Source organism: Macrotis lagotis, chromosome X (genome assembly GCF_037893015.1).
Source record: "Macrotis lagotis isolate mMagLag1 chromosome X, bilby.v1.9.chrom.fasta, whole genome shotgun sequence".
In the NCBI taxonomy this organism is placed as follows: Eukaryota; Metazoa; Chordata; class Mammalia; order Peramelemorphia; family Peramelidae; genus Macrotis; species Macrotis lagotis.
In genome coordinates, this window is record NC_133666.1 from 268,386,187 (window position 1) to 268,401,928 (window position 15,742).

The window sequence follows — 15,742 nt, forward strand, 5'->3', positions numbered from 1 at the left end:
AATTTTTAACATAAAGAAAGAAAAGCTAGGCTTAGTTTAATAAAGTGTCCTGTATAAGATTATAGCAGTTCTTAGAAGTTCAGAGAATGACTAGGATCCCATAGATTAAGTTTCTATAGGCTAAGTTAGAGCAAGAGGGATAACCATACATACCTAAAACAATTAAAAATTAGGAGGAAGAAAAAGATCTCTATTTAAAGACCAATACATATGCATTGAAAACTAATCAGTCAGGTTAGATTACTTAAAATATATGCTTAAAGTAAGCAAATGTTAACAGAATGGACACAAAAGAATGACATGGACATGGAGGAATAGTACCAGAAGTGTTAAAACTCTGAATGTTATTTCACTCTGTCAATTCATGCAAGTCTTACTAAGTGTCTGAATTCTTCATATTTTTATGGTATAGTAATAATCCATTATATTTTCAATTCATTGCTAGGGAAAAAAAAGATAGTCACCATTACTAATTTTTTTTTTTTGTATATGTTAGCCCATTCTCTTTGTCTTTGATCTCCTGGGGTCTATACCTAGTAGTGGAATCACTGGGTTGAAGGTATATAGTGTTTATTGGCTTTTTTTTTTCCAAATTGTCTTCCAGTATGGTTGAATTACTTCAGAGCTCCACCAACATTATTAGTTTGTTAGTGTCCCAGAATTTTCACATTCTATAATTATTCATTAGTCATTTAGATGTATAGTTTTCTTTCTCTTGTTGGGTTAAGACCATGTTTGTCTCATAGAGGGAAGTTGATATGATATTTTTTTCTCTCCTTTTTTGTAAACAAATTTAGGAAGGGTTAATGTTCTTAAAACATAGTTTAAATGTTTGATGGAATTAGCATAAAATTCTATTTGGACTTTGAGGTTTATGACCTGTTTAGTTTTTGTTTCTGAATTTTTCTATTCACATAATTATTTTTTAGGAGAAAAAGCAAAACTTAAATTTGTATTCTTGACTCTTACAGTTTTTCAGAACTATCTTTCAACCCCTTTTTAAAAACACTTCTTACATTATCGAGAAAATGGCCAAACATTTTATCTTCATTTTTATCTCTTTTCAAAATATATATATTATCAAGTACTTCAACCAAGATCATTTTATAATTACTTGTCAAATTGGAGAATTATACTTAGTACTTTTAGGAAAATTTTGTTCTATATTTCCATATTGTCTCATAAAAGAAAAAAAGGAAGGAAAGTGGGGTGTGGAGGACTCAGAGCATTATTTTAAGAGTGTGAATACTTAGACTCTAGAGAGCTCTCATAAGAGATCACTCAGGGGTTAAAGAAAGGAATTTTATGGGCCCTATAGTAAAGAAACTATAATTTCTCCTGACAGTATTTTCATAGCCTTTCATTCTTAACCTGTTGATTTTCCTATTGCAGTGATTTGCCCAGAGGCTGGAGGTGGAGGCCAACCTGACAACTACACTATTGAAGTGTTCTCTGCCAACAGCACTAACTTCCAGCAGTTTGAAAAGTGGTGGAATAAATCCAGGACAGTGCCTTTTTACCTGGTAGCATTACTCTTACCACTGCTCAACTTCAAGTCTCCATCTTTTTTTGCGAAATTTAACATGCTAGGTAAGCCCAAGTACTTCTTTGTGGTACCTGTTACTCAGTCTCACTTCCTTAGATGCCCATACTAATTGTCTTCTAAATTCCTAGTCTAACAACTCCTGTTCTCCCCATCAGTTTCTATCACAGGCCATTCATTTACTTAGTCCATTCATTTACATAGTTCATTTTACTTTTTTAGTCAGCATTTCTTTCATCCACTGACTTGAATTGAAATCTGTTTTTTCCATTGAGGACACATATCTCTTGCAGTCACCTTTACCTATCAGTTTTCCCCAATTCCCCATGCCAAGAGTAGGGATTGTCTCCACTTCACTTGAAGAGCCATTCTTCCATCCCAGATATCCCAGATTATCTTTCCTTTTTTCAAGGAATATGTAATACATTATTCCATCCTCTTCCTCTTTGTTTCTACCTTCTAATGATAATTAAGTCTTAGATTTTTTTTCAGTGAATTTAGTAACCTTTGGTTACTTTGTTTTTTCTGTGAATGTGCCCCATCTCCCGTTGTCATTCTTAGGGTGTTCAATACTTGTGCTGACAAGCCCTCTAACAACTTTACCCTGTTCAACTTGACTGCATTTCAGTAAACCACTTCAGTCACATAATATCATGTTCATGTTTAGACCTCGGCTCTTGAAATTGTTTTATTATTGAACCCCCTAAAAGATGCTTAAGTAGCTTTATTCTCCTAAACTATCTTTTGGTTTCAGTTCTCTCCATGCCAAAGGTTGACCAAAGGCCAATGTTTCTTTAGGCTTTTCCTCATGGTCTGCTCATTTTCATCCCTGGGTAACCCCTACCATTTGTTTCTTTTTTCTTGCACAAAGGCTACTGAGTCTTACTAGAAAGTCTCAAAATTGATGCCTATAACAAAATAATGCTATAGAATCTTGGTTATGCCTTTCCTGGTTAACAGTTCTTTTTACTTTACTCTTATTAACTCCTTATCTCCTTCCTCAAGTCAGTTTTTCCAGTCTTTTCAAATTATTCTCATTCCCAGCTATATTCACTCCTTACTCCATCCCTCCAAATGTAGCACATAGCCTGTTTCACTAAGAATGTTGAAATATAAAAAATGACTTCCTACCAGTCTTCCATTTCTGCTGCTTCTCTCTCATTTCATCTCATCCCTCTCATTCCTCTACATGGATTATTGAACTATTATCTCCTCAGAGAATCTTATTCTATCACAACCTCTTTTTTTTCCTCATACAGTTTCAGTCTCTTTCACCAGTAGCTTTTTCTCATCTTTCCATAAACATATTCAGGCATTTTCAATCTGAAGAAAATCCTTCACTTCAGCTCTTCCCTTCCAACTGTTAACCATTTCTTTCTTCCTCTTCTCTTCTCAACTTTCTTAAAAGTGTAGAAATTGAATGCTTTCATTTCTCAGTAGCCATTTTCTCTCCAAACTCCTACAATCAACCTTCTGCTCACAATACTTCAGTAGAACTACTTTGATTAGAAACTGATTTCAGCAATGACCTTATAAATTTTAATCTGATGTCTTTTACTCAGGCTTTCTCCTTTGACTTCTTTCTAGCTTTTCATACTGTTGTTGATTCTAATTTCTATCAAAATAGTTTCTGTTCCCCAGCTTCAGGAACTTCACACTCTTGGTTTTCCTACTTCTTTTTATCTTATTTCCTCTTCATCTTCTTCCTTGTTTTTTAATTTAGTTATTCTTTAAGGGTATGTCCTTGACTTTCTTCTATTCTTAGTTTGTACTTAAAATTTATTCAGTGCCATACTATCAACTACCTTGGGATTATATGTAATTCCCAAATATCTATGTCTAAACCTGATCTCTCTTATGAGCTCCAGAACCACATTTCCAATTGTCTGTACCACTTCTAAGGGATCTCCCACTATAGCATGAACTTAGTCTGTTTGAAAATGAGCTCATTATCTATCTATATATATATATATATATATATATATATATATGTATGTATGTATGTATGTATTTTATTTGTTTTTCCAACTATATACAATGGTAGTTTTTCCTAATCTTTTTTTTTGCAAGGTTTTGAGTTTTGTTATTTCTCTCCCTTCCCTCCCCCTCCTCCCTGCCCCCAGGCAGCAATCTAATATAGGCTTTACAGAGAGAAGAATCAGATCCAAAAGGAAAAAAGAAAATATTAGAAATAGCAAAATGAAATAATATAGAAGACAACTTTTAGAAATTGAAGATAATCAACTTTGGTCTTCATTTAAACTCCACTGTTCCTTCTCTGGATGTGGATGGTATTTTTCCATCACAAGTCCCTTAAAATTATCTTTGATTATTGTGCTGCTGAAATGGACAAGTCTGTCATAGTGGATCATCACTCGATTCATCTCACTCAGCATAAATTCATGCAAACCTTTCTAGGCTTTTCTGAAGTCCCTCATGATTTCTTATAGAACAATAATGTTTTATCACATACATATACCACTATTTGTTCAGCCATTCCCCAATTGTTGAGCATCCCCCAAATTTCCAATTCTTTGCCGCTACAAAAAGAGCCATATGAATATTTTTGTACATGTGGGAGTTTTACCTTTCTTTCATGATCTCTTCAAGATACATACCCAGTAAGTGGTAAGTAGTATTTCTGGATCAAGGGGTATGCACATTTTTATTACCCTTTGGATATAATTCCAAATTGTTCTCCAGAAAGATTGGATCAACCTTTTTTGGATCTCCACAAACAATGCATTAGTGTTCCAGTTTTCCCACAACCCCTCCAATGTTGATCATTATCCTTTTGAGCCATATTGGCCAATCTGAAAGGTGTGAGGTGGTACCTCAGAGATGCTTTAATTTGTATTTCTCTAATCAATAATGATTTAGGAGCTCATTATCTTTTAACCCTCTCTTGTTATAATTGTCTCTGGTATCCTTGGTTACACAGTCTCTTGTGATTGTAGCCTGGTGATAACTAGACTGACTCTTCCCTCTCTATTCTCATAGCCATTCAGTGACCATGTAATATTAACTCAAGTACCATCATATCTCTTGCATCTGTCCCTTCATTTTTATTTCTGCCAATACTGTTTTGGTTCAGGCCCTTATTACTGCCAGCCTGGACAATTGTAGTAGTCTCTTCCTTTATACTATATCTCTTCCAGTTCTTCTTATGTAATTCATGGGCTCTGCCCCACTGAACACATATATTGTGTTCTTCTGTGTTTTCTTACACTTTTCCCTATCCTTTCACTCTCTTCTCTAAAGTTCCTTTTCAGACTTTCAAGCCTAACTGATACCACTTTCTCCTGAAAGCCTTTCTAAACTTTGACCCCTCTGACAACTTGCTTCCTAAAATTCACAAAGCACTTTTTTTCTAAGTCTGTAATATACCTGCAAATAATGTTATATGTTATTGATACTTTTTCCCCCTCCATAATAATCTGCAAACTCCTTGGGGCTATGTTTTATCTAAAAAACTTTAACTTTTTTAATGCCAAAGAAAATACCCTTATTAAATGCTTATTAAGTGTTTGTTGTTGGCTACTGAAGAAATAAAACCCAACATCAAGGTCGTCTCTCAACTATGATTGATTGCTCTCTCATTTGCTATCCTATTCTTCTAATTTATTTTTCTCTTCCCCTGTACTCATAGGGAAAAATGGAAAGCTTCATTCCAGCCCTTCACTGTTCCTGGATTTAAATAGTGTTTTGGGGGGCTTAAGCATGTTTTTTTCTTCCTATTAAATAACTCTTCATATTCTTCTAAGACTATACAAGAGGGAATGAGTCTAAGCAGATGGAATATAAAGTTAAATGTTAGGACAGTCTTCCTAACTATGTAAGACTTAATTTGAACCTATTGCCAAGAGAGATTACACAATTGTTTCTTCTGAAATTTATTAAGAGCAGAATAAAGATTGGGTAAAAATAAAGACCATTTAAAAAACATAACACAACTGTTTTTTAAAGGCTACAAAGCTATTTTTCATCATGTCCTAAAAGGGCATTGGCTAAACCCCAAACCTGGCCATTAAACTGCAGCTGTTGCATCTTGCTGTCAAATTCCAGTGATTTTCCTCTTGAATGAGATATAAAATCCTCCAGAGTGTTCTTATCCCTCCCTCCTCCTATCTGCTCTAGCTCTCTGCATGCTTCACATCTTCCTAGGCAGAGAGAATCCTACAATTTCTGCTGATAACGTGTAATAATACCCAACCAGGATTTCATTTAGGAAGGGTCTCAATAGAGCTATGAACAGTTTCTACTTTCTAAGTAACTCTCTCAATTGTATCCTAACCTTTTCTTCCTTAAATTATTGCTACCTTGAAAGTCCATGTTGAAATAATTCTAGAATTTTTTTAGCTTACTGAGTCTCAGTTTATGTGAATGAACCTTAATCATGAGCCTAGAGACTAATTGAAAATATAAACCAGAGCTAAAAAACTAAAAAAAAAAAAAATTTAGAAAATATGAACCAGAGGCCTAGAATAAGTTGAATATTACAAACATCAGAAAGAATTACTTTTCATTATTGACATTCTCCAAGGACTCCATGACTTTTTTCCCTGATGTTCTTACTTCCATTCACATAGATTGAGCCATCTTTCTGTATTTCACCTCCAAATTGGATCTCATGAGAATTGCTCTTGGGTATAGAAGTATTGTTTCCTCCATTCTGTTTAAAGTACTTTTAACTGTTGGAAAAATTGGAAGTTAGTATGGAAGAAACTTGGATTAGACCGACACCTCATACCTTATACCGAGATAAGATCAAAATGGATACAGGATTTAGACATAAAAAACAATATTATAAACAAACTAGGAGATTAAGGAATAGTTTACCTATGGAAAAGGAATCATCTTATGACCAAGGAAGAGATGGAGAGAACATTATTAAAAACAAACTAGATAATTTCAATTACATTAAATTAAAAAGTTTTTGCACAGACAAAACCACTGTAACCAATATCAAAACAAATGTAGTAAATTGGGAAACAATTTTTATAACTAGTGTTTCTGACAAAAGACTCATTTCTAAAATATACAAAGAACTGAGTCAAATAGAAAAAAACAAGCCATTCCCCAGTTGACAAATGGTTAAAGGATATGCATAGATAATTTACAGATGTGGAAATCAAAGTGATCCATAGTCATATGAAAAATTGCTCTAAATCACTCTGAGGTACCACCTCACACCTCTCAGACTGGCTAGTATGACCAGAAAGGACAATAATCAATGTTGGAAGGTATGTGGGAAATTTGGGACATTAATACATTGTTGGTGAAGCTGTGAACTCATCTACCCTTTCTGGAGAGCAATTTGGAATTACACCTAAAGGGCAACAAAAATGTGCATACCCTTTGATCCAGCAATACTACTACTACTGGGTCTTTACCCTGAAGAGATTATGAAGAAGGGTAAAAATATCACTTTTACAAAAATATCCATAGCAGCCTTGTTTGTGGTGGCAAAGAATTGGAAATGAGTGAATATCCATCATTTGGGGAATGGCTTAATAAACCATAGTATATGGATGTGATGGAGCACTATTGTTCTATTAGAAACCAGGAGGGATGGGAATTTAAGGAAGCCTAGAAAGATTTGCATGAACTAATGCTAAGTGAGATGAATATAACCAGAAGAACATTGTACACCTTATCAACAACATGGGGGTGATGATCAACCTCAGTGAACTTGCTCATTCTGTCAGTGCAACAATCAGGCACAATTTTGGGGTATCTGCGATAGAGAATACCATCTATACCCAAAGAAAGAAATGTGGAATTTGAACAAAGACTATTGTCTTTAATTTAAAAAAATATGTAATTTTGCTATCTCTTATACTTTATTTTTCTTCCTTAAGGATATGATTTCTCTCTCATCACATTCAACTTAGATCAATGTATACCAAAGGAAACATTGTAAAGACTAGCAGACTGCCTTCTGTGGGAGGTAGGGGGAAGGAAGCAAGAATAGGGGAAAAATTGTAAAATTCAAAATGAATAAATGAATAAATATTTAAGAAAATAAAGTACTTTTTAAATCCTTTTGTAAGATACATTTAAATAATGAATATTTTCTGATGCTTTCTTCCTCATAGGCACTTTATCGGTTCTCTATCTGGTTTTCTTTGTTACCTTGAAGACTATTCAGTTGGGTTTTCATTTGGAATTTCACTGGTTTACATCAACAGACTTTTTTGTTCCAGGTAAGTTATTTGAGCCAAATTTAGAATTATAAAATCAGTATTATCTCTAAATTTACAACCTTGATCTTTAGTATTATAGAAATAACCTGGGTTTTTTCCTACCTTTGTTTCTTCAGTTACCATGTTCTTTGGTTTTTATGAAGATTGGCTCAGTAGTAACTTGTAGTTTCATAATTAATTTTACCATTACCCTTAGAGCCATTGTATACCATCCTTGATTTTCTAAAGTGCAACAAAATAGTGGACACCCCAAACTGAGTTTATCTTGAGACTGACTTTTTAAAAGGTAGACAAGGTAACATCCTCTGCTCTATTTTCTTTTGGATACATTGATAAAGATGACAGATTCAAAATACTTCCTCTCCATATAAGGCACTGTGATATTCTTCAGTGTTTTCTAAAAGTGGACCCCCAAAACAGCAAGATGCTGCTGAGGAAAGATTAGAAAGGAGGTCTGAAGATAAAGGAATTGATGGGAAAAAGTATCAGTGACTATTAAAAGGACAGGAAAGAAAAATTATTTCAAGATTGGATTATCTTCCCATGCTCTTAGGTTGTAATAATGGCCAAAAGGTTTTTGTAGTAGGTTGAATTTGACTCACATACAAGAAACATGACTTTTCTAAGTGGGGAGAGAAATACGTAATGAGGACTTTCAGTGAAACACTAAGTACTTATTAAACATCTTCTTTGGGCCAGAGAATGGTTATAAAGACAAGTAAAGCTGTGTCGGTCCTCTAGGAATTTACACACTTAAAGGGTGAAACAGCATGCACATATAGTAGAACTTTACAAAATACATACAAATTATCCTTGAAGACATTTGCATCTAGGATCACCAGAAAAGACCTCATGAAGTAGATCATACTTGAGCTAAGTCTTGAAGGAAACCAAGAATGGGTGAGTAGGAAAAGCATTACAGATGTTGAGGACAACTGAGACAAAAGTCATAGGGACCAGAAACGGAGGATCATAAGTGAAGAACAGTAACATGTGACTATATTATACTGTGTGGATGGGAAGAAATGCTTAGTAAAACTGAAAAAGTAGTGAAATCAGATTATGAAGTGCTTTAAATACTAGGAGAGTTTATATTTTATCCCAAAAGTAGAGTTTATTGATTAAATGGTATGACCAGTTAAGAACGTTGGGAAAATCATTTTGATGGCTAAATGGAGGATAGTTTTAAGTGAGGAGAAATTCCCAGTTGCAGAGCCCTGTTAGAAAATTAGTGCAGTAGCCTAAGTGAGAAATTAGTAGGGCTTGAACTTGGGTAGTTACCATTTGAGTAGAAAGAAGAGGATACATGAGAGATACTGTGGAAGAAAAGAATGATTTGGCAATTGATTGACTATAGGGCTTAGTGAAATTGAGAAGTCAAAAATGATACCTCATTTGAAACCTAATTGGAAAGATGCTGATGGTCTCAAAACTAGGAAGTTTGAAGGGGAAGTAGATGTTGAGTAAACAGTGAATGCAAAAATCTACAGGATCTTCAGTGCAAAATACCCATTAGACAGTTGGTGATACAAATCATATCCTGGAAGAAAGAGTAGGACTGAATAGATAGATCTGGATGTCTTTAGCCTGGAAAAGATCATTGAATCCATGGGATCTGATGGATGAATCCCTAAGTGAGAAAGCAGAGGGAAGAGAAAAGGGCCACACAGAATATGGGCATGTTTGCACCTGTCCTTCACCTTGCAGAAATTTTATGCTAGATTTGGGACCTTTTCTTGCCTTGGTACATAGTCTCTTCCTGTACTGGACTGCTCTGTACATCTCTTCCTAGCCAGACCCCATCTCCCTGGCTTTGCAAACCTCTCTATCTATCTTCCTGTGCTGATCTAGATAAGGAAAATGTCCCGCTGTGATTTTTTTCCTTTGGTTTCCCAATCAGGATTCATTCAATCTGGTGTATTTTCTTTTTCTGTAGGGAGGAACTATAGGGGTGAGAGAGAGTTCTTCTATACTTCTTTCATTACTCCATCTTCAATTATAATTATTACATAATTGTTTTTCATTTTTGTTTTGGGGAGGATTAGGGAGAGGGGAATTAGGAATAATGAAAATTAGAATAAAAAACAAATCTGGAGATTTTGAATATATCCATTAAATATAGAAAATGCAGTTTATCAAACTTTCATATCTCATATTCTGTCTTATTGCTAATCAATTCACAGTTAATAAGAAAACAATGGGGGAGTCAGGAGGACCCGCGTTCTCTCTCTCTCTCTCTCTCTCTCTCTTTTTTTAGGTTTTTGCAAGGCAAATGGGGTTAAGTGGCTTGCCCAAGGCCACACAGCTAGGTAATTATGAAGTGTCTGAGACTGGATTTGGACCCGGGTACTCCTGACTCCAGGGCCAGTGCTTTATCCACTACGCCACCTAGCTGCCCTGAGGACCTGAGTTCTAATCCAGCCTCAGACAGTTAATAATTACCTAGCTGTGTGTCCTTGGGCAAGTCACTTAACTCCATTGCCTTGCAAAAAAAACAAGGAATCAATGACTAAATACCCACATAATCAGAATAATATATGATCATAAATTTAAATGCCCCTGAAAAATTAGTCCCAGAAAATGCCATCAGATCCAACTTAACCCTGTAATTGTATGGTTATAGATTCCCCCCCCCCCCCAGGCATCTCATTAAGACATATGGGGGGAAATCCCTCTGAGATACTGAATCCAAGTGGAAAGGAATAATTTGTGTACAATACAGGTTGCAGAGAAGAAATTATCTTCTTTTAGGAATGTAGTCCTTTGAAGTAGAATTTTCTTCCTTCCAGAGATGATATACTTCTATCTTAGTATGGAAATAATAAAAAAGTGGACATTATTTGGATGATAGATTATTAGTCACTGAGAAATCCCTCTTTTTTCTCAAAGAATGTTATTTTAGGACTTCCAAATATAGATTATGTTATGTCAACATTTTAAATGTAATGAGGATGAACCAGTGTTCTATAGCATTGTTGTTAACATTCTGAACACCTAACTGTCCAGTTTTGGAGGATGAGCCAATTTAGATTTATTTTCATTTATCCTCCTTTGAGAACTCTAAAAATAATTGATGAATTGCCCATAAGAGACCCAACATAGAGCTCTCTTAACAAGCAATTTAACAGAGGGCCTAGTTTAGATGAGGTTTTGAAGTAAAGATATTCATAGTCTTGTTTGTCTTCTGCTCAGTGCTTCCTCTATTATTCTTATTCTAAGAAGAGAAATGCTTGTAAAAGGATGATATGAAGCAAGTTTTTGCTTTGTTTGGCACATTATCCATTTTATTTGAGCAGCTTAACTAATCCAAATTAGTGGATCATCACCTTTGTAGTTAGAAAGTAAATGTAATTGTAGTTGTTCAACAAATGCTGTTCACCTTGTAGCATATAAAATGGAAGGTTCTCAGTCCCAATATATTTAGTGTAAATATAACTACTTTTCATTGTTGTTGAAAGAAGACAGTAACCCAGTTAACCTTTGCTAACAAATTCTGAGTCAAGCCAAGAAAAAATTTTCTCCAGTGATTAATTAGTCAGATAAAAATACTTGTGATAATCATATCTATATTTTTCTTCCTGTTTATATTATTATTGGTGGGGATTGAATGCTACTAACAGATTCTAGGAGCATCTAGGTGTTACAAAGGATGGTGCACTGGACCTGGAGTCAGGTAGATTCATCATCCTGAGGTCAAATATAAACTCAGGCATTTGATAGCTGTTTGACCCTGGGCAAATCACTTATGCCTTTTTGACTTGATTTCCTCATCTATAAAATTTACTGGAGCAGGACATGGCAAACCACTCCTGTAAGAAACCCCCAAGTTGAACATGAAGAATCAGACACAGATATGACTGAACAACAGCAAAAAAATAGGATTCCATGCAAGCAGAATAGTCAAAATATAGCACATCCATGTTCAGAAAAGTCTTCCCACTTTCTATTATCTTTTATATTTACTTACATTATTCTCCCCTTCTCCCCCACAGAAATCTCAGAAAGTTCAGTGTGTCCCTTAAAGTCTGTTTTTCCCACTTTTGAAATTGACTAGAGAGAGAGGTCCTAATGCAAATATCAGCAATGCATTTTAGTTGTTGAGGAAAATCATGCAAACTTTGCTTCCCTCCATGATAGTTTTTGTGGAATATTTTCTTAGCAAATTCAAGCCTTCTCCCTGTAATAGTGATCAAGAGCAACAACATGAAACTTTTTTAAAATGTGCACACCTAGAGCAGAAGCTACTGATTTTTGTCATATGGTTCTTGATCACATCTTTGACAGCTAATGTGTGTCTCCTAGATGTAAATCTTGATGATTTCTCTCCTTTCCTCCTAGAGATCAGACTTCATTTTCCACAGTTGACTGGAGTACTCACTCTTGCATTCTTTATTCATAACTGTGTTATTACACTCCTAAAGAACAACAAGAACCAAGAGAACAATGTAAGTATTTATGTGAGAGAGTGACTTCATTTTATCCTATATTTAGACTTTTCATTTGTTGTGTGAATCATTTTATAATTGGAATAGAAAGATGCATTTTTGTCTCTTTACTTTCATTTGAAAAGTTACTAATATTGTTAAATAACTGGAACTCTGATGAGGGAAGAAAATAAGCATTTATTAATCACTTACTATGTGATAGGTGCTATGTAAATGCTGAAAAAGCAAAAAGAATGACAGTCCCTGCTCTCAAGGAACTGATAGTCCTTTTTTGTTAGTTTTCTTTTTGTGAGTAAATTGTTTCTTACGTTATCCCAGTTTTCCTTAGTATTCCATCTCCTCCTCGAGCTTTGCCATATAATAGTATTTTTAATGACAAAAAAAAGAAAAAGAAGAGGAAAAAATCAGCACAGCCAATCAATACATTGAAAAAGTCTGAAAAGTATAATGTGCAACATTTGTCGGCCTCTCAGCTCAACAAAGAGGTGGGTTGAGGGTGTCCTATCATCTATTCATTTAAGTCGTGCTTGATCTGTATAATTTTACTATGTTCACTTCTTATTTTCTCTGTTTGTGTTTGTGTATGTGACTTTCTTTCCATTTATATTGTTGTAGTTACTGTGTTTATTATTTTCTGGGCTCTGTTTATTTCATTCTGCATCAATTCACATCTTTCCATACTTCTCTGTAGTCATCACATTTTTTATTTCTTACTACTAGCATAATAATATCCATTACATTCATGTACCACAGTTTATTTAGCCATTCCCCAATTGATGAGAGTCTATTTGTTTCCAGTTCTTTTCTATCACCAAAAAATGTTGTTATAATATTTTTGGTGTTTCATAGAACTTATTGTTGGTTCCATATAAGTGTAGTAAGGGAGTCTGATTGAACATGTTAGTTTGTTTGCATAATTCCAAATTGTTTTCCAAAATGGTTAAAAAGCACAGAATTCATATTCTAATGCAGAAAGACAACTCACAAAAAAAGGAACTGAAGAGTAGATGTAGAGGAATGATAGTGAAGATGATTTTGAAACCCAGAAAGTTAGGAGCAGTATTGGGAGGATGGGCCCTTTCACAAAAATGGAGCCTCCAGGAGGTATTCAATAATGGGAAAGGGGGATGGGTCTTGCTAGCAGATATTCAGTAAGCCACAAGTGTGGTAGGATGAACCAGGATTAGGAAACCTAACATCCTGATGCATTCCAGGATGGAACAGCAGCAGAGGCAAGATGTTGAAGTTCAAAATGTTGGGAACAGGGCCAGGAAGGGAATCAACTTATTATATAGAGCTGTGATCTCTTAAATTTGTACATTCCTTCCAATATGATACAACTTGGATCCACCTGTACCAACTGATTCTTTATGGTTCTAACCATGTACATGATTTACACCATAAATTTGCTGCAGAGGTTTCAACCAATATATTTGGGGTGTTATTTTAGTTCTCTTAACCTTATCAGAATACCAATGGAGAATACATTGTGTCCATTAGTTATTTCTACATAATGTGTGAAATTTTCATTACTTATTGAGAAGATACTAAAATATATGACTAAATTAAAACATTCTTATTAAAATACTCCTAGAAAACAATTTTAATTCACATGGTTTTTCTTAGATCATTTGGTGGTCCAACTTCTTCATTTTATAGAGGAGGAGGAGGAAACTGAGGGCAGGAAACTTTAAATGATATGTTCAAGGTCATACAATTATACTAGCAGAGATGAGACTAGAACCTAGGTCTTTCCAGCCTACCTTTTTTTTTAATAAAAGAGAGATTTTATTAATTTTGAATTTTATAATTTCCCCCCAATCTTGCTTCCCTGCCCCCACAGAAGGTAATCTGTTGATTTTTATGTTGTTTCCATGGTATACATTTATCTAAGTTGAATGTGATGAGAGAGAAATCATATTTTTTTCTCTTTCCAATGAAAGGTTTTATTTATTTTGAGTTTTACAAATTTACTCTTATTCTTGCTTCCCTTCCCTCCATCCCCCACAGAAGGCAGTCTGTTAGTCCCTACACTGTTTCCATGGTATGTATCAATCTAAGTTGAATCCTTAAGGAAGAAAAAAAAAAAGTATAAGAGATAGCAAAATTATCTAATAAGATAACAGGTTTTTTTCCTAAATTGAAGGTAATAGTCTTTAGTCTTTGTTCAAACTCCATAATTCTTTCTCTGGATACAGATGATATTCTCCATCACAGATACCCCAAAATTGTCCCTGATTGTTGCACTGATGGAATGAGCAAGTCCATCAAGGATGATGATCACCCCCATGTTGCTATTAGGGTATACAATGTTTTTCTGATTCTGCTCATCTCACTCAGCACAAGTTTATATAAATCCTTCCATGCTTCCCTGAATTCCCATCCCTCCTGATTTATTTTCTTTCTTTCATTTTTTTTGTTTAATATGACTTTATACATTATTGAAATATTCTTTTTTAAGAGTAAACATAATACCACCTCACCCACGCAAAAAAAAAAAATAGACCCTCATGAGAAATAAAGTAAAAGAAAGAGAAAAAAAATGTGTTTCAGTCTGTGTTCTGATACCATCAGTTCTGTCTTGGGTAAATCACATTCTTTATCATAAGTTCATCACAGAAGTTACTTCCATATTTTTCCACAGTTGCTGTTGCTGATTGTAATTCCCTCCATCCATTTCTCCCCACTACCATATATTTTCTCTCTCTTTCCACTCTGTCCCTCTTTTAAAATGTACTATAGGGCAACTGAGTGGTGCACTGGACAGAGCACTAGTCTTGGGGCTAAGAGGCCCCAAGCCCACATATCCCCTCAGAGACCCAGTAACCACCCAGCTTTGTGGTCCCAGACAGGCCACCCAATCCCAGCACCTTGCAAAATTTAAAAAAAGAAAATGTGTTATATCTGATTATTCTCTCCTGTGATTTACCCTCTCCTCTATTACCCACATCCCCCCTTCCCCTTCTCTCCTTTTTACTGTAGATGTCTATACCCTATTGAGTGTGTATGCTGTTTCCTCTCTGAGCTATTTCTGATGAGAGTGAAGGTTCCCTCATTCCCCCTCACCTCCCCCCCTTTCATATCATTGTAAAAGCTCATAGCAAAAAAAAATCTTTTATATGAAATATCTTAGCCTATTTCACCTCTCCTTTCTCTTACTCCCAGTACATTTCCCTTTTAGCCATTGACTCCATTTTATATGATAGTCTATCTTCAAATTCAACTCTTTCCTATGCTTCATCTATTAAAACTCCTTCTACCTGCTCTATTAAATGAGAAGGTTCATATGAGTATTATCAGTAACATTTTTCTATATAGGAATACATGCAGTTCATCATCATTAAATCCTTCATATTTTACCCTTCTCCCTCGCTCTCTATGTTTTACCTCAGTCCTCTACTTGAAGGTTAAACTTTCTGTTCAGCTCTGGTTGTTTCAACAAGAACATTTGAAATTCCCATTTCATTGAAATTCCATCATTTCCCCTGGAAGAGAATGTTCAGTTTTGTTGGGTGGTTGATTCTCGGTTGCATTCCAAGCTCTTTTAC

At 34.9% G+C, this 15,742-nt stretch overlaps 1 protein-coding gene across 2 annotated transcripts in view; it reads left to right on the top strand.

The window, feature by feature from the left end:
- The window catches only part of SLC38A9 (solute carrier family 38 member 9), a 98,988-nt gene that overhangs the window by 45,252 nt on the left and 37,994 nt on the right, over window positions 1-15,742 (top strand). For both annotated transcript variants that reach the window (XM_074205880.1, XM_074205881.1), the window contains exons 9-11: window positions 1,393-1,590; window positions 7,642-7,749; window positions 12,088-12,194. In XM_074205880.1, coding sequence (XP_074061981.1) covers window positions 1,393-1,590; window positions 7,642-7,749; window positions 12,088-12,194 — 413 coding nt within the window. The remainder of the gene's footprint in view (window positions 1-1,392; window positions 1,591-7,641; window positions 7,750-12,087; window positions 12,195-15,742) is intronic.